At 42.0% G+C, this 19,829-nt stretch overlaps 1 protein-coding gene across 1 annotated transcript in view; it reads right to left on the bottom strand.

Annotated features, from left to right (window-relative positions):
• Positions 1 to 742: 742 nt before the first annotated feature.
• Positions 743 to 19,829, bottom strand: part of grin3a (glutamate receptor, ionotropic, N-methyl-D-aspartate 3A) — a 72,340-nt gene continuing 53,253 nt past the window's right edge. The window contains exons 8-10 of the mRNA XM_050052557.1: positions 14,425 to 14,586; positions 14,185 to 14,255; positions 743 to 2,668 (exon numbers count right to left, since the gene is read on the bottom strand). Of these exons, the coding sequence (XP_049908514.1) occupies positions 2,086 to 2,668; positions 14,185 to 14,255; positions 14,425 to 14,586 (816 nt within the window). The 3' untranslated portion in view covers positions 743 to 2,085. The remainder of the gene's footprint in view (positions 2,669 to 14,184; positions 14,256 to 14,424; positions 14,587 to 19,829) is intronic.

The raw sequence follows: 19,829 nt of genomic DNA, 5'->3' as shown, positions 1-19,829 counted from the left end.
GTGTGTTTATAAAATGTCATCCTTGGCTGTTCTGAGTACGCCTTCCTGCCCAAATTGCTGTCCCCTAGCAATATGAGTGAAGAATAGTGCAAGAACCAAATATCGTTTCAAGGCGGGAAGCAAAGCTCTGTGTGGGTTGGTTATGTATATAGCTGCAGGGTGTTTTTTAAACCATAATGGAATCCATTAAGATGGGAGGAAATGAGTAACTGCAGGTGAATCTCAACGGCCAACTCGACACACAAAAATATCAATATTCCAGCAAATAAATCCTCAATGCACAGTTTGATTGATGTGTCCTGTACGTCAGCCGTTGTTCTGTACCTGCAGTTTCATTGACACATCAGGACTTGGAAACTTCCTATCAGTGAAAGCACATCCCTGAAGTCCTTGGGAAAAAATAAAAGATATAATAGTCTTTTGAAATCATCAAGAGTCTGGTCTTGATTTGATGCTTTTAGAAAACTGAGAGGAGTCACTTCATGTCTAACACTTTTCAAGGTTATGGAGGCGTGATAATTAAAAACTGAACTCAGATGTAACTATACACGCGGAGGAAAGACTCTCAGTGTCCTACATTCTGTTTTTTTAATATGTACTGGACTGTATATTGACGTGTAGGGTAGTCAGAAAAAATGTTTCAATTAAATTAAGTGCAAAGAAGAGAGGTAAGTTTTTAATAACAGAACACATCCAAACGCAAAACAGAAAAGATGCAAGAAAACAGGTCTCATCACAGAGGGACTGTTTCAGTGTGTTCAGTCGTGAATGATCATCAGATCCAAATAAGATGTCAGAGTTCGACTATAGTGGTCTATGTTCATGTTTACATTTACTATCCAAGAATGGGCTTGTACCTAAAAAAAACTGAGTGGTAGTTCTGTGTTGGTTGTGTCCAGAGATTGCAAAAGCACCGGTATGATCTCAAGAGGCTGGGTAGAAAGGTCCTGTTTTTGGGTCCCTGACTGAAAAGGCTGAAGACTCTTGGACTTAATACCATTTAATGTATTACTTCCTCACATCCTGTGTTTATAACCCCGAAGCCATTATAAAGACGAAAAACATCCAGACCATAAGTCAAACTCTGACAAGTTAAACTATGACTTGTAGGTGCAGCTTTCTTTAAGAAACTAGAAGTGCATCGGTGAAGTGCAGGACAACATTATACAGTGATCCCTAAAATAAGATTTTGTCCTATGATTCACCACAAGATGCCAACCAGATGTTCTTAATGAATATAGAGGTGTCTTGCTGAAGCTTTATACCTTTTTTCTTTACTCGTAACAATGGTCCCATTGACCCTCGAAAACGGGCATGAGAAAAACATGACCTAATCCACATCAAATGCATCGGCAAAGTCCAGAAACATTAGGTCATCGATGGTGAAATCAACCAATCATCAGCAGCTGCATTTCTTTTCTTTCCCCTTTAAAGATACAAGGTTTCAGCATGAAGCCATAAAGACTTAACTGGGTGGGTTCAACTCCAGGTCATGTACACTCTCAATGAGTCTCAGCGTAAGACTCAGGTGAATTAGCCCATTAAGCTTAAATACCAGTCCTCATATCTATGATCAAGCTTATCATCACGGCAAGCAAATCTGTACCCTTGAAGAGACAAGGCTTAGACGGAAGAGATGAGACGGACAAGAGGATGGAGCAGAGAGGAGTAGGAATGGAAATAGAAGAAAAAAAATGAAGGGATCAGTGAGTGAAGAAAATGGGGGGAAAGGGAGGTAAAGAAGAGGAAGGTTTGCACAGCTCTTCAGTGACAGCAACAAGCTAGTGAGAACAGATTTGGTTCAGGGTCCCTGGTTCACCTTTGTCCAGTGCCTCTTGTCTGAGTGAATCACACGTTCCAATGGTCAGGAAATGTTCTGCTAGAGTTACACAGCAGGATCTGATCCCTGGAGAATGTTTCAGTCCGGCGTTCGGGGGACCTCCTGAGCCTGAACGGAGGATTGAGCTCCCAGAATTCTGTGAAGGTTCCAACTCCAAAATTCAGACAAGGATCCTTTTCCAGAAGTTTTGGAAACTCGTCCCATGTCTAACCAGGTTTCTCTGGGAAGAACAAAGGAAAAAAGCTTCAGAACTCCGGGAGCTTGTTTGTGTGTTGGTTAGTCTGCTGGTGGGACTGGGTATACTGAGCAAACTGGTTAGACTGGTGCGTAGTGGGCTGACTGGGTGCAGTCTGGTTTGCTTGCTGGTTTTCTGATTGGTACTGTTCTAGCTCTCGCTTCCTCCTCATGGCTGACTGTAACTGCTGCTTGATTACGAGGATTTGACCCTCCAGTTCTGACAGTTCCTGAACCAGCGGGTTCCGGCCCACGCCCAGCCCGGGGCCGCAGTCGCCCACACCCAATCCCCGACATGATCCTGGTGTTATGCCCTGCACCGAGCCCCCCTGTCCTGGCCCCAGTCCTTGGCCCAACCCCCGCCCTGACAGGTCAGAGCGACCATTAGAGTTGGTTACTATGGGTAGGTGTTTCTCCAGTAGGGGAAGAGAATGGGGATGGGGCAGGGGAGATGGGGGTGGTGGTGGAGGAAGATCCTGGGAGGATGGGCGTTCCAGGTCATTCTGCATCTCCTGTGGAAGGACCCTTCGTCTGTTGCAGTGGGAGGACTCTGCAGGATTCCAAGATGTTGACTGGTTGTTTCCCTCATTGCACCTGGAGAAAAGCAAGATACATAGAAAAATGTTAGGGGCCAATTTTCTTTCTTACAGAGAATGCCAGTGTGGGAGACTGTATCATCCGACTGTTTCCAGACTGAATCCTACATAAAATCAGTGGCTCAGATGGTATATCTCAAGGTACACAGGTAATATTAACCCTGTGCTTACACTCTGTGCATGTTGCAATTCAGGGAGACCAGACCTTGAACAAGAATGTAAAGTGAAGACCATTTTTCTTTACTGCTGTATGGAAACGTTCCAGACATTATTGTTAAGAGGCTCACGTCGAGATTCTTGGAGGAAAACAACAACCAGTATGAATGCTTTCCAAGAGAACACTTTACAGTACAAGTGCTCTCCCTCAATGACCCATCAAAAGAAAAATCCTTTTTTCATGCATGTCCCTGGGTGTATTGTTCTGCTAGTTTATATGTGATATGTTTTTATTTTATCAGCTACATGGCAGGTTGGCTCTAGGGGTGGAAATATTGGTTTGTCTGTCAGTCTATGCCTTTGGTCCAGACTGAAATACAAGTAACACAAGGTGGAATTTGTTGTGAAATATCTTGGACAAATATTGGATGGATTGCATTGCATTATGGGTAACACCTTCATGTTCTTTTTAGGGTGACCTCAACCTTAACCCTCCTTCTCATCAGGTCATAGTGTTATTTGTCCATTGCTTTGGTTTGACCAAATACCTGCTAAACAGAAGACATTCCAGTCAGCCGCAGTTGTATTTACTGCTAATTAGCAAATTGTCATTGCTAACCAAGCAGCAACTTCCAGGGATGAAAAACAAAGCCAACCCGAAGTGCCAAGAACTGCAATTCCTTGAATGGCCACTTGAGGCTGGCTCCAAAAGCAGGTCAATTCCCATGGACCCCCATGTTAAAATGCTTTACAGCTGAATGTTTACAGCCTGGTTAAAACAATTCCTTGTCTATATAGCTAATTTTCCCATTCATGACAATTGTACAGGGATGAATTTCAAGCATCAACCTTTAGGGCTGAAAAATAAAGCCAACGTGTAAGTGCCAAAAACTGCAGTTCCTCGAATGGCTACTTGAGGCTGGCATCAAAAGCGGGTCAATCCCCATAGACCCCAATGTTAAAATGCCCAGCTTTACAGCAAGTAAGTAAGTAATCATGTTTCCAGCCTGGTTAAAAAAAAACAAAACAATTTTGGTCTCTATAGCTAATACGACCGTTTATATAACTCACTCATTTACATTTGATTAAGGTTTAAAGTTATGCATGATTAAGAACATGGCTGCTTTAAATGACAGTCAGATTTACTCTTTGCTTCTACACAGCTTCAATCTCTTGTCCAAATGTGGTCACTTCTGGCTCCAAAGATCCAAGATGGCATTGGCCAAAATGCTGAACTCAATGCTCCAAAACAAGAGTCTACAAGCCGATGTGTAATATCACGATGGCTATGCCCATTATTTTTTGTATTAATTTTGCTACCATGCTCACAATTGCTCAGAACATGCTAACAATGACAGTTATAAGCATGTTAGCATGCTGACTTGCACATTCAACTCCAATCATTGCTGTGTCAAAGTACAGAGCCATTAGCATTGCTGTTGACGAAATAGACAGACTAGGTTTAATGATTGATTCTCCTCTTGGGGGTGTCTATGATGTAGATTTTGTGTTATATTATGTAATAAACAAGGTCACTCCTGTCATGTTGGGCCAAGACCCTTCATTTGATTGTCTTGGCCTCCATGATGACATTTATTTAAATGTATACCAAAATCATATAAGGCTCTTTCAAAGGTGTTTGGGTTGTGGCGGGGCTTGGTTTGACTGGTTTGTGTATGAGTGTGCTCTATCAGTTTGGTGGATTGGATGCATTTCTGTGTATATTAGTCATGTCATCTTTACTGTGTGACCTTCTTCCCTCTTGGTCTGACTTGCTGGCATAATGGTCACATTCGTAAACCATTTGGTCAGAACATGGTCATTATATTTGAGCAGGAATTATACATCCAATAAACATGGTGCAGGACTGTGATGCTGCAGGTGGAGCAGCCAATGCCTGGATTCAGACATAATCATGTCATATATAATGCAAATAAGCATTGATAAATAGCAATAAATAGCCCCCCACATACTGCAGGTACTAAAGGAAAAAAAAGAATCCACTTACTGTCAAGGCTCACTGTTAGAATTCAAATTCAAGTCCAATTAATTTCTTACGGCACCAGCATTGACCCCACCAACGCCTCCCATCCAACCAGGAAGTCTACCTTCGTCTTGAAGCTAATGAGCACCAGCAGCAGTGCCGTGGGTGGGAGGTGCGAGGTGTCAGTTCGGCACAACATCACTAATGTCATGTTCTATGCAGGCTTAAACATGCAGTATGTCGCATGACAAATCCTTTCTCCTCAGGCTGCTTCAGGGAGTGATGAAGGACCTGAGCGGTCCTCAATCAGTGTTCATTTTACAGCATTTGTCCTGTCTCCTTTTCAGCACATTCATCCTGCAAAATTAGGTTTCATGTGCAAAGAAAATATATATATATATAGAGGAAAAAATATCTCAAAGCTGTTTCATTTGAGCTTTAAAGCTACACAAACTGAGCCAGACAGGGCTGTTCCTGGTGACATATCAATTCCTTTGATTGCACTGACCATGAAAAACTCCTGCAACATCAAGTCACCTTGGACCTTTGCCCATACCCTCCCCCGCCTTTCTTTTTTTTAAATAGCATAAGCATTTGGTTGGAAGAAAGCAGACAGAAAGTGGCATCTGCAATACGTGATTGGGTATTACACAAGGCTGATGTCATGTTGGGTTTAGAGAAAATACCAGCGAGTGTCCTTGCTTTTATGCTTCACTAAGCTACGGAAATATATGCAGACCTAGCTTCTGTCCAGATAATTTATTCCAAATATGTGGTTATAATGGAAATATTTATCATCGGGTTAATACGTAATCGACTTTATGGTATTTCTGTTTCTTTTTTATTCAGTTAAAATAGTATTACAACGTGTTCTGTTGAGCCAACAGTGAGTTAAAAGTTCTTACTCAAACAAATAAAACAAGTACTGTTGCATTTTAAGACAAATTATATTCATAAGAATGGTAGAGAAGTAAATAGATTAGTATTGAATTTTAATGGGAGAGCTATGGTACAATATAAAAAAGTCAACTTTAAAAAACTTTTTATGAACATAAACTTAAAGTATTATTTAAAGCCCCTGAGATCACTCTGTGCTCTCTAGCATGGAAAATGAGAACACAACCTAGTAGGTATATAAAGCACCAATACAACATTATATATACTGTACTCCCTGTCAACTCTAAAGTTTCCTGCAGTCATTTATAGGATAGGTCTGACTTGCCTGAGTATTAGAAAAGAACTAAATTTGGTTTTCCCCCTAAAAAGAAACTGTTCACATCTTTTGGACCAGATCTGCTAGCTGAGAAATAACCACAGTTTCATTTAAGGAGTCGAGAAGAGAGATTTCCCGCTCGTGTGAATTGAAGCCTAACTGAAGAACTCTCAGAATCAAAGGTGTTTTCACCAGTGATGAAAAAAAAAAGTGACAAGAAGAATCTAATGAGATACTCCTGACATCAAAAGAAACCTTAAGCTGAAGGATGAGACGTCAGAATACAAACTTAAAAAGAATCTTGTCTTAAAATGATATATGCACCTTTTGACAAGAAGGCACCTGTGCTTACATCATGGCTGCAATGAAAGAGAGACTATTTTGCAATGTGGTGAACATGATCAGATCTCTTGAGCCTTCAGTCTGAAGATAATCTTCCCATTTCAGTATCTGTATAGGCATTATGTATTGGTGTTAATGTATACACTTTGTAGCAGATGTTCTCTAACTAATTACACTATATCACAGCTGCCAGATGATCTTGAGGGTGCATTTTTTGCTGTATTTCCAATAGCTTTTCAGGGTATTCTCATGCACCATTTGTATGTATATCAGTAAAAAGTAATGCACCACATTTCGTCTATAACCTACATGATCATGAGCCAGTAATTTGTGTTTAACCCAGGTAATCGAGAAGGCTGCGATCACGTGAAAAATGCGCAGACAAGAGTAAAGAAGGAAGTAGTTTGCATACGAAAGCAGGTTGGGGTGGTGGATTGGTCACAAAACACAGGACTTTCTGCCAAGACATCTCGGTCTCACTCTGAAGTCGTGAAATCCAGCGCTTCGGCAGTGACTTGCGGCGTCAGACACTGATGAAAAAAGCCGTCCTTTAATGTTGGCATGATACACGGCCAGTCGGCGAGACAAGAACAAAAGTTAAGGCAGCGAAAGTCCAAGTAGGGTAGGCGGTAGGGGTGGTGGATGGGTCCAACAAACTGACTTTCATGAGGAGAGTGGTGTTTGCATCCTGTAACCCTAACCCAAGCCAAACCCTGTTCTTTTTTCCTGAATCTAACCATGTGTTTTTGTTGCCTAAACCCAACCACATGCGTTACTTGTAGTACGTTTATTTTGAAAGAGACCGTATGGAAACAGTAACTTTCCTGTGAAAACGGAAGTGTATTTTGAAAGAAGACAATGCATGTAACAGGCAGAACACAGTGTCCCAGAACGTCAACAACCAACACACCCAGGGTACCTTGCATGCTGTATCTGGACATGGAAAGTCCATGACCAAACATCAATATGTGATGAGGTAGGAGTGAGAATGTGTTGGCATTGTACGTTTCTGCAAACCACAATTTCGTTACATACCTATCACATCAACGTTTTAAATGTGACGTGGTATATGACCTGACTTTGTCAACGGCAGGCTGAGGGAATGGTAGAGGCTGTGACACCGAAGCAAGACACCTGTGACAAGGTCGGAGTGAGAATGTGTTGGCCAAGATGCTGGTGTTTGGAACTGCATGAACCAACCCAAGTGAACTTTGAGTGATTCTAAAGGCCCATTTATGCTCCCTTTATGTACGAAAATGTATACGTCCGTTTCAAACGATGTTACCGTCACTGCCCACATACTTCCATACGCCCTTTACGTTGGCGTGGATGTTAACCAATATATCCACCAGGGGGCAGCCCAGAGTCAAAAGTTTATGACAACAACAAACTCAAAAACAAGCATGGCAACTGTGGAGGAGATATTGATAATGTACCTCTTGCATAAAAGACAAAACAGAGGCAGCGTTGTAGGAGGCGGTGGTCGGTGAGGCTGTTAAATACATCGCGACTGGAGGACGGAGAATTCTTTTCTCTTGTACTAGTACTTTCTTCTTCGTGTCTCACTAGAGCTACGTATCGGGTAGTGACAGCAACACTGCCCCCACGGTTTCCGGTGGTACTGCTCCGCTTAGCCCGTATCCGTAAGCTTTATGGAAACGTGCAGAAATACGGACGAAATGAACGCGGAGCACGGACAGAAGGCTCTGTCCGTATCCGGATCCGTATTTAACGTTGAGCATAAATGGGCCTTAAGGTACGCTGTCACCATGTCTCTTTAACTAAACCTAACCTACTTTCCTTCACTTGCCGAAACGTGAGAACGCCTAACCGTGTTTCTTTTCCTAAACCTTTGTAACTTTATGTTATGTATGTAACGCCATTTGTGGGCCACAAATTTCTCAAATATCACACAAACTGTTGTATTTGTATAATTGTAAGATATCACACAAACCAACGTATGAGTATACCTTGGGCTTTTTGGCCACCAAACATGGTTGTTGTTTTCGCGATCTGCCACTGTGTTTCCACCAGGGTAGCACCACAAAAATTGTTTAGTTTAAGCCCAAACATGATCTTCTCCTAACTATAACCAAATACTTTTTGTACCTGAATATAACCAGACATTAACCACATTGTAGTTAAAATGTAAAGAAACAGAGGTTTTAATTTAACTGCTACTTAATAACACACAAATGTGATGTATCCGCGGCTTGCAGGAATATACAATGCTAACATATTTCTGGTGATTGGTTTGACCATCTATATTAAAAACAATTGCTGGCTGAGCTTTTGTGCCATTAGTACTCAATGAATGTGGAAAAGCAGGCTTTTAAATCACCCCCTAAAACTAACCTTTACAGACCTGCTTTCATGTTTTTATCCATAAATAACTCCTCTTGACCTTTTTTTTTTTGCTTTGTGTGCATTGTTTTTGCTTTATTGATGAATCATCTGTTGTTTCTTATTTATTCATTTTGAAAGCACTCTGTGGCAGCTTGGAAAAGTGCGATGCAAATAACGATAAGCCGTCTTATTAATACAGCCTCTGATCTTTTCACACAACATAAAAGCCCTGTTCCTTTGTTGTTTTTCCTCTAAGTTAATTTCCTTAACATTTAGGAGTCCATGTGTCAAAGAGGAGCGCTTTCAACTTTCATGATGGATCGGGTGGACGGACGGGATGATTGAGATGGAGCTCACATCATTTCACTGGAAAATATAAACTCTAACTTTTCCCGCAAGAAATAATGATATCAGGGTCAGAAAGGGAACTGTGCACCATGCAGTGTCGGCAAAGTGTGTTTAGCAGTTGGAAAGCATGCTGAAATACAAATCATTATTTCTTCCTGCAGTGTTAGGGTGTCCTTCACACTGTCATTATTTTTCAAGAGGAAAGTACACACACGAGGTTTTAAATGTAAAGCTTGTTATTGGGCTCGCTCGGTGACATCAGAGGGCGTCTCAGTGTCCAAATTGGAAGCAAATGCAGCTCTTTGTTTTACAATCTGTACATGAAGAGTTTATGTGCACAACTGCAAGTCAGCCTGTTTTTCCCCTCATCATTTATGGAGAGATAAATTAGTTTTCACAACTGCTGAGGATAACCCTGTTTGTATTTCTCAGAGAGGCCAGATCCCTCCTCCTCCTCCACACCATTTACAGTTCTCAGAGTCCTCCACATAATTTTCTGAGATATTTGGTTCCTCCTACGTCCAATTTGCAGCATCACCAGATTCCTCTCATTAAGATCTGTCCAGTCCTTCATTTACATTTTCATAAATGCTGATTTTATAAATAAGCAGTGGTTTTACAAATTTACAATTTTGCAACCTACTGTAGATACAGAGTTGTTAGACACACACAAATGCAGAATCCAAAAGCTGCTCACATCGTCCGGATACCTCTCTGTCTCAGGACATGTTTCCCTATCCAGCAGTTGTCTACGTTACATCCTCAGCATGAACAGAATGGATTTTTACCATTGATCTGTATTTTCCAACCCATCTGTTAGTACAGATGTCTGTCAGCTTGTAGCACAGTGAATACGGACCCTGTCCTCCAACAAGCAGCACACAGGTGCACCAGAAAGGATATGCACCCTGCTGAAGTGTCCTTGAGCAAGATATTGAATCCCTACCAGCAGGTCTGCGCAGCTTTAAGTGACCTCCTTTGCCACCCTGTGGGCGGTGAAAATGTTAATTTCAGAATTGGTGTACTTGTGTTATCCAGTAGATAGATGGTGATGGTAATTTCTTTCAAATTGTTGTGATGGTGTGCTATGCAAGAATTAAACAGCAGGAGCGAAACAGGGAAGCACAATCCCAATGGCCAATTATTTCGACACTGCAGAGATGCTCCTGTTGCCCAAAAACTGAACTTTTGATGAAAAATGCATGTGCCCACGGAAGAGAGGAATCAAATGCACAACAAACTGTTTCCAAGACGACGCAGACATTGCATGATTTTATACATGGATATAATCTGATAAATGACACACAGCTGCAATGTTTTTAACTATTGATGCAGCGCCTTTTTTCAGAGCACTTCAGCTTCTTTGTGCAGTCGCTCTGAGCGCTTCAAGTTGACCATCTTTAAATGTAGTGCTGGTGTCCTCACTGCTGCTCCTTTGGTGTCTATCCCAAGCTGTGTGATGTGTCAAGCGGGATTTATACTCTACACTCTACACCGTCAGCTATGCAGACCTAGTCTATTTTTGTGAGCTGAAACCATTTCCCTCAGTAGAAACGAAGCTTTTATTTACTTTAATTTCACAGATAGGAAACAATAAATTGTGAAGACAATAAAGCCCCCTCAAAATAGTATTCTAAGTCTTGTGTGCGATTTATCCTGGCTTCATATGAGCAGAGGAAAAGTCCGCTAGCCACTAGGCTAATTTATACAATGCAAAATGCCATAGGCTTGTGCTAAAAACATTAGCATGTTGTATTTGTGGGGAAAATGTGTCCAGATAAAGACAAGTGTTTGTCTGTGAATGCTGCGAGTTATAGTGAAGCTGATTTGTGTACTTGTGTTTGAAATTGTCTCTATTAAGCCATGTTTAAGGTGTGTTTTGAATCAATTAAACTTAACAGCACTTCACAGAAACTCTACCGCCGACAATTTTTTTTGAAGTGTAACTGCAGAGTGACACAGACACACCGCCGCACAAGTATAAATGCTCACAGCGTAGGCCATGTGAGTAGGCTACGGCGTCTGCTCTGCATAGACCCGACGCACAAGTATAAATCCTGCCTCAGTCAGAAACTACGATAACAATGACAGAAAAACCCATCTGTGGGAGCAGGTTGGCCGGACACTGAATGCTGCTGGTGAGCGTTGCTGGTGCTTTTATCACTGTACGCATTGCAAGCTTGTTGTTAACTGTGTAGTGAAGCCTCTGTTGATGTCACATTAGCTACATAGCTAATTGTCAAAGCATTGTTTTTCATAGAAACAAAACCTGTATGTAGCGTGTCATTAAAAGAGTGCTGGGAGTGTTTTTTTTTTTTATGAATTGCTGGGATGAAGGGCTCGCCAGCACCCTGCCACTGCTTTTCTGCCAAAGAAAAAGCACTATGTGGTCATATGCCCTCAGATATTATAAATCCATAGGCCAATCAGTAAAATAAAAACAAGAAAAAAATAAACGTTAAAATTGCTTTAAAATATAATGCAAAAAAAGGCAACTTAAATAATCAGTATGGACAGTGGGAGCAGGGGACCTATCCTATATAATTCCTCGATTACAGAGAATATAGCAGCTGAGTTGTAGCTGATCTACTAAAAGTGACAAATGATCTTGTTTTAGTGTCGGTTAAAGGTCTTTTCTGGAGCTACATGATCTCAACACTGCGTTTGATACTAAATCACAAGATCTTAATTGGACATCGGAGAGTGTTTCATGGTTTTACAGACACAGCTCCTAATTCTCTCAGACCGACACTCCTCTGATGCCTTTGGGCTTTTCCACGTCCTTGTTAGCGCAGTTAGGGAATGAAATATGTTATGCTTCCATCATAAGTAGTCGTTTGAAGCCACTTTGATTTTTACCCATATGCTCCATTCAGTATCATAATGCCTCCTTTTTATTATGCTGATGAAACACAGGTGTATGTATAGCACTTTGTAAGATGAACTGTAGTGTGGGCAGCAGAGGTGTATTTTCTTGAAGCTGGAACCCTCTCCAGCATAAACCTCATACACATAAATGGAAAAAGATGATCCTTTTTCAGTGCACTGCTTGCAAAACAGACATTTCTGACACGCGCGGTTTCTGCGGGACGCTGACAATATGACGGTAATAATTTCTGACTCTTAGACAGCGTGCAGGCTCGATGCAGAAGAGCTTGATTGAATGAGCCTAATTATGCAGCAGTAGGTAATCTATCCTCATTACCACAGGCATCCCTCACATGGCCTCGGCTCCATAATTATTACGTGTATTTAATCCCCACTTTGAGTGCTCCACCTGAGTGTCCCCTCCGTGCGTGGTGTTAAGTAGGAATAGGTGTGAAACGGAATACAGCAGCATCAAACAGAAGAAAGATGAAATGGAGCTCCGAGCAAAAGCTTGAGGGTTGTTTTTGATCCCCCCTCGGAGGCCTTAAAAGGAGTAATAAATGTCCCACTTTGCTTGCCCTACATCAGATATGCTTATCTGATAGCAAGGTGGAAGTTCCAGAGTGACACAGCGATGTGAGCAGCGGCCAAACGTGAAGAAAAGGAGGCTCCGCTGTGACACACACACTGTTGTGGTGTCAAAATGACTGTCCAGATTAGTTACATAAACCCTGACAAAGTGCGCCCAGGCAACATTTGAAAAGACTTTGAAACTGACCAAAAAGAAGCTTTCATGATTCACTAAATCTCCCTCTCTCACCCACTGAGCCAAACAATAGTCGGTGACGTCAGCCTGAGATTAATTCCTCAATTTCCCTTACTGATAATTAGCTTCTAACAGACTGACCATTCTATTTCATTTCTGATTAAAAATGGGTCCCTTAACTGCCACTCGGATGTTAATTGATGTCACTTATTCGCAGCCTGATAATTTGGCCAATGGGCTGTTAAAGTTTGGAAAACTGGCTTCCTGAGATGCTTTTTTGGGTTACAGCAAGTGGGTGACACTCCAGAATCAGCATGGTATCTTTCTTAAATCTGAATAATTTCTTTGTCTGTTTGCTGTTTGTAATAAAGTTTTTGTTCATGGTGTTTCAAAATTTGAAGTGGTGGGAAAATAAATTGCATTTTGCACACGGTGCACGAGTTTGTTACCACTTTGTAAGGAGTGAGGGTGCTTTCAGACCTAGAGTTGTCTTGCTTTGGTTGGGGACTAATTTTGCTCCAAAGTTGTATAACTGCCTAGAGTTGGTTCATGTTCTCACGGCAGCATTTACAAGTGGACCAGATCAAATGNCTCCAGGACTGTAACATGCTCATGTTTAACCCAAACAATGTGTCATGTGACTGCAGTTGGTTCAGATCGAGGGCAGAACACGTTCTCACCACAAATGAACCGCACCAGAGTTTGTTTGTAACTGGACTGAGACCACCTCTTCAAGAAGGTCTCGGTCCGGTTGTTTTGGTGCACACCCAAGTGCGATTGCTGTGTTCACACCTGCCCAAACGAACCGCACTTAGGGGGCAAACAAACTCGAGTTCGATTGACACGAACCAAACAGGGTAAGTGTAAAAGCACCCAAAGAATACCCTGTTCCAACTTTTAAACTTAATGTGGAGAAAAAAAAAGTTGAATAATGGTATTAAATGGCTGAATCTGAATCGACTGACCTAATTAGGTTTGGTACAGCCCTAGAACTCAACATGTAAAATTAAGTCTGTTTTCATTTGGATTTGAAAAATATATTAATGGCATCTGACTTGAGAATTAGCGCCACCAACTGTTTATCTTGATGAACCTCCTAATATCAACATGGAAACACTGATTAATTAGCGTTTTTTCTTTAGTTGACTGTCTGAAAATTCAGTCAAAACCAGCTTTTGTTTAGTCAGCATTACTTACATTTCGGGGCTGCCTTAAGTCAGCAGCCAGCCTGCCTCTGATGTGTCCTTGTGTGAAAAGAGTTTTAATGAACTTAAGTCCCAAGTCCAAACAAAATGTACTAAATGGGTCATAAATAATTAAAACACCACTGGGCTCAGTTCATATTGAGTTCAATCTGTTAGGGAAGGGATTTATTTAAAATAAAATTAATTAAAGAAATATTAATTAGGAACATATCAAAGCAGTGTGCTGGAATTTACTGAACTGAACTGAAACTGTGTTGAGTCAGGCCTTTAATGACGGGGACAGTACCTCTTCTCGGGCTTGGTAACAGTCGGCAGTTTGTCATCAGTGAAGACTGAGTTGAGGGCCCGGTGTAATCTCTGGAAAACAAGCAACACATTAGCTGTCACATGTTTACTGTAAATAAGTAGTAAGTAATTAATCTGAACCACAGTTCACCTCTTCTGGTGTACTGTGGTTCTTCACCTCATGACTGAAAGGGTGCTTCACTATGTTGGACATGTGTGTGTTGGTGTGTGAGTTCAGTACCTGGCTCGTGTGCAGCCAGTATTTGAAGCGTGGCTCCTTGACCCTGGGGATCACCAGCTTGTACACAATGTGTTCCGCTATCGTGGTCAGTAGAGATAAGGCCACGCCCACGCAGAGCATCACAAACAGACCGGAGAAATGTTTTATACCCATCTGCAGCGTCTGGAGAAGGGAAGAAAGTGGAAGGAGAAAGAAGGAGACACAGAGAGGAAGAGGTCAGGGATGCGTATCTGCTGGAGGAGTCTGAAAAATTCTCTCTGGGAAGTACAATGATAAGTCCGTCAGAATCTTTACAACTTAGACATTTATGTTTGATAAATATGGCTACAACTTACAATTACTTCTCAGCCTGCATGTGGCCTTCAGGTAACGTAAGATTTCAAAGGGCCCTTTTAAGAGCCAGTGTTTGGTTTGTCCATTCTGGGCTACTATAGAAACATAGCGATGAAACATGGCGACCTCCATGAAAGAGGATCCATTCACTATGTAGATATAAAGCATCCTCGTGTAAAGAAAACACGACGATTCTAAGTTTCAGGTGATTCTACACTGAAAAAAATATAGTGATTATATAATATTCCCTTTCTGCTATTATATCCTCTTGGATGCTACACACTGGGCCTTTCATGGCCATGGACAAAGGCGTTATATTTTCGGGTTGTCCATCTGTCAGTCCCATTCTCGTGAACGCAATATCTCAGGATTGCCTTCAGGGGATTCCTTCACATTTGACACAAATATCCACTTAGACTCAAGAATGAAGTGATTAGTTTTTGGTGGTCAAAGGGCAAAGGTCAAGGTCACTGTGACCTTGTTTGGCTCATCCTTGTGAATGTGACATCTCAAGGATGAAGTAATCAGAATTTGTGGTCAAAGGTCAAGGTCACTGTGACCGCATTTGTCTCACGATTGCAATATCTCAAGAATGCATTGAGGGATTTTCTCCAAATTTGGCACAAACATTCACTTTGGGTAAATGATGAACTAATCAGAATTTGGTGTTTATTCTCATAAACACAATATTACCGTGTCACTGTGACCTTGCATCCACCTCGTTCTTGTGTACACAATCTCTGTAGAACACCCCAGGAGAATTTCCCTAAACTTGGCACACACGTCCACTTGGACTTGAGAATAAGCTGATTAGATTTTAGTGGTCAAAGGTCAAGGTCACTGAGATCTCACAAAACACGTTTTTGGCCATGACTCAGGAATTACTTAGTTAATTATGACAAAATTTCACACAAATGTCTAGCAGGATAGAAATGATTAAGTGATGATATTTTATATCCAAAAGGTCAAAGGTCAACATCACTGTGACATCATAATGTTCTGCAAAACACTTTTCTGACCATTACTCAACGTCATAACTCAAGAACAGAAGGGGAAATACTTGGTTAGATATAGAATTGGTGACACTGATCTTATGTGTCCACCTTGAAACTGTGATTGTATAGATCTTCTGTGCTGCCAGAGGGAAGATGTGTGTGAAGCATCCATGTTGCAACTAGATGTATTCACGGAGGCAAGGTGGTAACTCTAGTTTTTCTTATGTTATATTGCTTTATGCAATCTACTGTCTTTTATAACTTGTGTTTTGTGTTTAATGTCATAAAAAAATTAACTGAGAACAATATAAAACTGTTTGTGTTTGGGCATCCTTATCTTATAAAAGCAGATGTTTTCAGTAGTAGGCGTGGCAGCAGCTTTTGGGTGGTGTATGCAAAATTGTTTCTCCAGCTAATACTTTAATGATAACACTGGTGTAATTGTATTTTTCTTTGCCTCTATTTTCCATGAAATGTGCGAACCCGTTGATGTAGTCGAAAGTTCCTACAGTGCACTGTCTCTATTACAGCAAGTTTGGCCGACCTCCCAGAAGTCCCATTCTTTTCAAAATTCCATTAAAAACAGCTCGCATAGACAAAACGCTGCATTGACAAATGTAATGCATCATGTATTTTTTTTTTCTTCCCGTAGCTTGACTTTATAACGCCGCAATCACTGCAGCTGCAGTTGTAAAAGCTTTCTATAAAAAAAATGAGTGGGAGAAGACTATTGCTCAGGTTTGCTTTCAACTCTGTTTTCACTCCTATCAGAGGTAAACAAACAAAAAAGCCTGATAACTGAATAAGTAACAGCATTACAAAGTCGGTAAAGAGAAACCTGCAATGCCTGTGTGCAGGACTGAAATCAGTGTTTCTTTTTCAAAGCATTGGACATCTGAATCAAGATACCACCTCCCCTCAGCTGCTCCTCCTGGAAAAAATAAAGCACGAGTTTCATTTTAAATCACTGTGAAATTTTTACTATTTTCAGATTTTCCTGAAATCCTGCTCCTGAGAAAACCCCTCACATCGTCTCTCTCTGGGATACCACACGTCTCGCTAAGATTAGGATTGTTTCCCCCTCACATCTTAATCGGCACTCGTTCTATTCTAAATGTATCACTTAGGAGAAAACCTCTCCGAGATGAGCCTGCAAGCGTGGCCATCTCCTTTTGTGATATCACCCTTTTCTTAATTGAGCGCCTGTTGCAGTTAGCGCAGATGCACATCGGCATATGACTCTCTTTACTGCTGAGTATGGAACAGCTTGTGATACAGCAGCGGCTGCAATGATTGCCTTATAAAGTCACGCTAGTGGAAAAAAAAATACATGATGGATTAAATCTGTCATTGCAGTATTGTGACTCTGGCGAGCTGGCCGTAATGAAATTTCGCAGAGTGGGAGCCGATGATTTCTGGGAGGTCGGGCAATACAGACACGAGTCACATTTGACTGCTGGGGAAGACATTTTCAACTTAGGGAAATATACAGTTACAGTGGTATTTTCCCTACAACAGCAAGACGAGCTTACTGAGGATACATGACATTAATCTAATCTAATACTTAGCTCCAGTGTGTACAAAGCTGTGTAACTTATTGTGTATTAACCAACTCCAAGGCTCCCCACAGTTTTTGGGATTCCTTAGATCAGCACATTTAAGCACATATTCTATATTCTACTTCTGGCGACACACACTTCCTGTCTCTTTTCACTTCAAGCAATCATACAGAACAATTCACATTGATCTTCATAACTCCACTGTTTTTTCCACCGTCTTTGGTTCACTCTCACTCATTGATTAGTTGCATACATTTGCTGCAAAAATCTATGCATAACTTCAGTGAAGCACATGGCGCTCATCATCTTCGTCCCTTTGATCACAATTTATTTCTCCGTAATGTTAAGTTTGGCCCTCTTAATGTTAGGTAATTGAATAATATGTCATTTATTGGTATTGATTTTATTACTTCGAATGGGATCAACTTCTTTTGGGTGACAGAGAGCTGGACGGGTGCCAGGGTGTTTGGCTGCCATCGCTGAGGCCAATCCATCAGGTTTTTTTCATCTTTTCAGGATCCCAGGCCCGCTGCTGCTGCTGCTGCTGCTGCTGCTGCTGCGGGTGGTGTAACAGTCATTCATCGGAATAAAAGATTGGAAGAAAAAAAAAATGCTGAGCAAGACTAAACTGAGCCAGCCTTGTCAGTAATTCACATTGCTTATATCTCATGAATTTCCTTCTGATTTTGTCCAGTGTTCAATTTGACAGCATATTGTAACCATGCCAAAACATCAGTGGCGGATCCTCCTCTGGGTGACACGTGGGGCCACCTAAGGCACCACCCAGAGAGCGGTGTTGAACATAAGAGAAAATTGTGTAGAGGAGTGTGGAGAGCATTAGAGTGAGACAAAATGAAACGAGAAAACCCAGAAGACGATGAAATTGGTAAATTTGCACATACCGCAATCCTTTGTTTTTCATTACTTAGTTAAGTATGTTGATTTCTCGTTAGCTCTTGTTTTTGTTCTTAATAAATGCAATAAATATAAATGTTATTACACTGCTCAAAAAATTAAGGGAACACTTGAATCACACATCAGATCTTGATGAAGGAATTATTCAAGTTGAAAATCTTTGCTGAAGTGCGCTGTATAATTCAGCCTACTGAGGGCTGGATTCAAAATCACACTGAAAATCAAAGTAAAAAATTGAAATCACAGGCTGATCTGACTTGAGTGAATTTTATCACAGCGACTCATAATGTAACTCAGTAGTATGTATGGCCCTGATGTGCCAGTATACACTCCTGACAACGTCTGGGCATGCTCCTGATGAGTCGGTGGATGGCGTCCTGGGGGATCTCCTCCCAGACCTGGATCAGGGCATCAGTGATCTCCTGGACAGTCTGTGGTCGTACTTGGTGGCGTTGGATGCAATGATACATAACCTCCCATAGGTGCTCAATTGGATTTAGTCAGGGGGGACGAGAGGGCCAGTCAATCGCATCAGTGCCTTTGTCATCCAGGAACTGCCTACACACTGGCCACATGAGGCCAGGCATTGTCCTGCACCAGGAGGAACCCAGGGCCCTCTGCACCAGGAGGAACCCAGGGCCCACTGCACCAGCGTAAGGTCTGACAATCACTTTCATCCCGGCACCTAACAGCAGTCAGGGTACTGTTGGCTATGACAGGGAGGTCTGTGCGACCCTCCAAGGATTTGCCTCCCCAGACCATCACTGACCCCCCACCAAACCAGTCATGCTGGATGACAGCAGCATAACTTTCACCACAGCGTCTCCAGATTCTTTCATACCTGTCACTTGTGCTCAGTGTGAACCTACCCTCATCTGTGAAGAGAACAGGACGCCAATGGCCGACCTACCAATTCTGGTGTTCTCTGGCGAATGCTAATTGAAATAAACGGTGCTGGGCTGTGAGCACACGTCCCACTAGAGGACATCAGGCCCTCATGCCGCCCTCATAGAGTCTGTTTCTGACAGTTTGGTCAGAAACATGCACACCAGTAGCCTGCTGGAGGTCATTTTGTAGGGCTCTGGCAGTGCTCCTCCTGTTCCTTCTCACACAAAGGAGCAGATACCGGTCCGGCTGCTGGGTTGATGCCCTTCTACGGCCATGTCCAGCTCCACTCATGTAACGGCCAGTCTCCTGGTATCTCCTCCATGCTCTTGACACTGTGCTGGGAGACATAGCAAACCTTCTTGCAACTGCACGTATGGATGTGCCATCCTGGAGGAGCTGGACTACCTGTGCAACCTGATTGGGCTGCAGGTAGGACACTAGCAGAACACAAAACTAGAGAAGAATCAGTCAGGAAGGATAAGGAGAGAGCAACTGTCTGTGACCACCACATGTGAAACCTTTCCCTTTTTGGGGGTTGTCTTGCTTTTGTCTCTCCATTGCACCTGTTGTAGGGCTGGGCGGTATACCGGTTTGTACCAAAAACCGGTATTTATTTTCGTTATGATATGAATTTTTCATATACCGCAATACCGGTGAATAGCCCAAACAACGTCCGGAACGTGCGCGGCGGGAAAGTGTTTCAGCGGGGACCCAT

The sequence above is a fragment of the Epinephelus moara genome, chromosome 9 (genome assembly GCF_006386435.1).
Source record: "Epinephelus moara isolate mb chromosome 9, YSFRI_EMoa_1.0, whole genome shotgun sequence".
Taxonomy (NCBI): domain Eukaryota; kingdom Metazoa; phylum Chordata; class Actinopteri; order Perciformes; family Serranidae; genus Epinephelus; species Epinephelus moara.
This window is presented reverse-complemented; position numbering and strand designations above follow the sequence as displayed.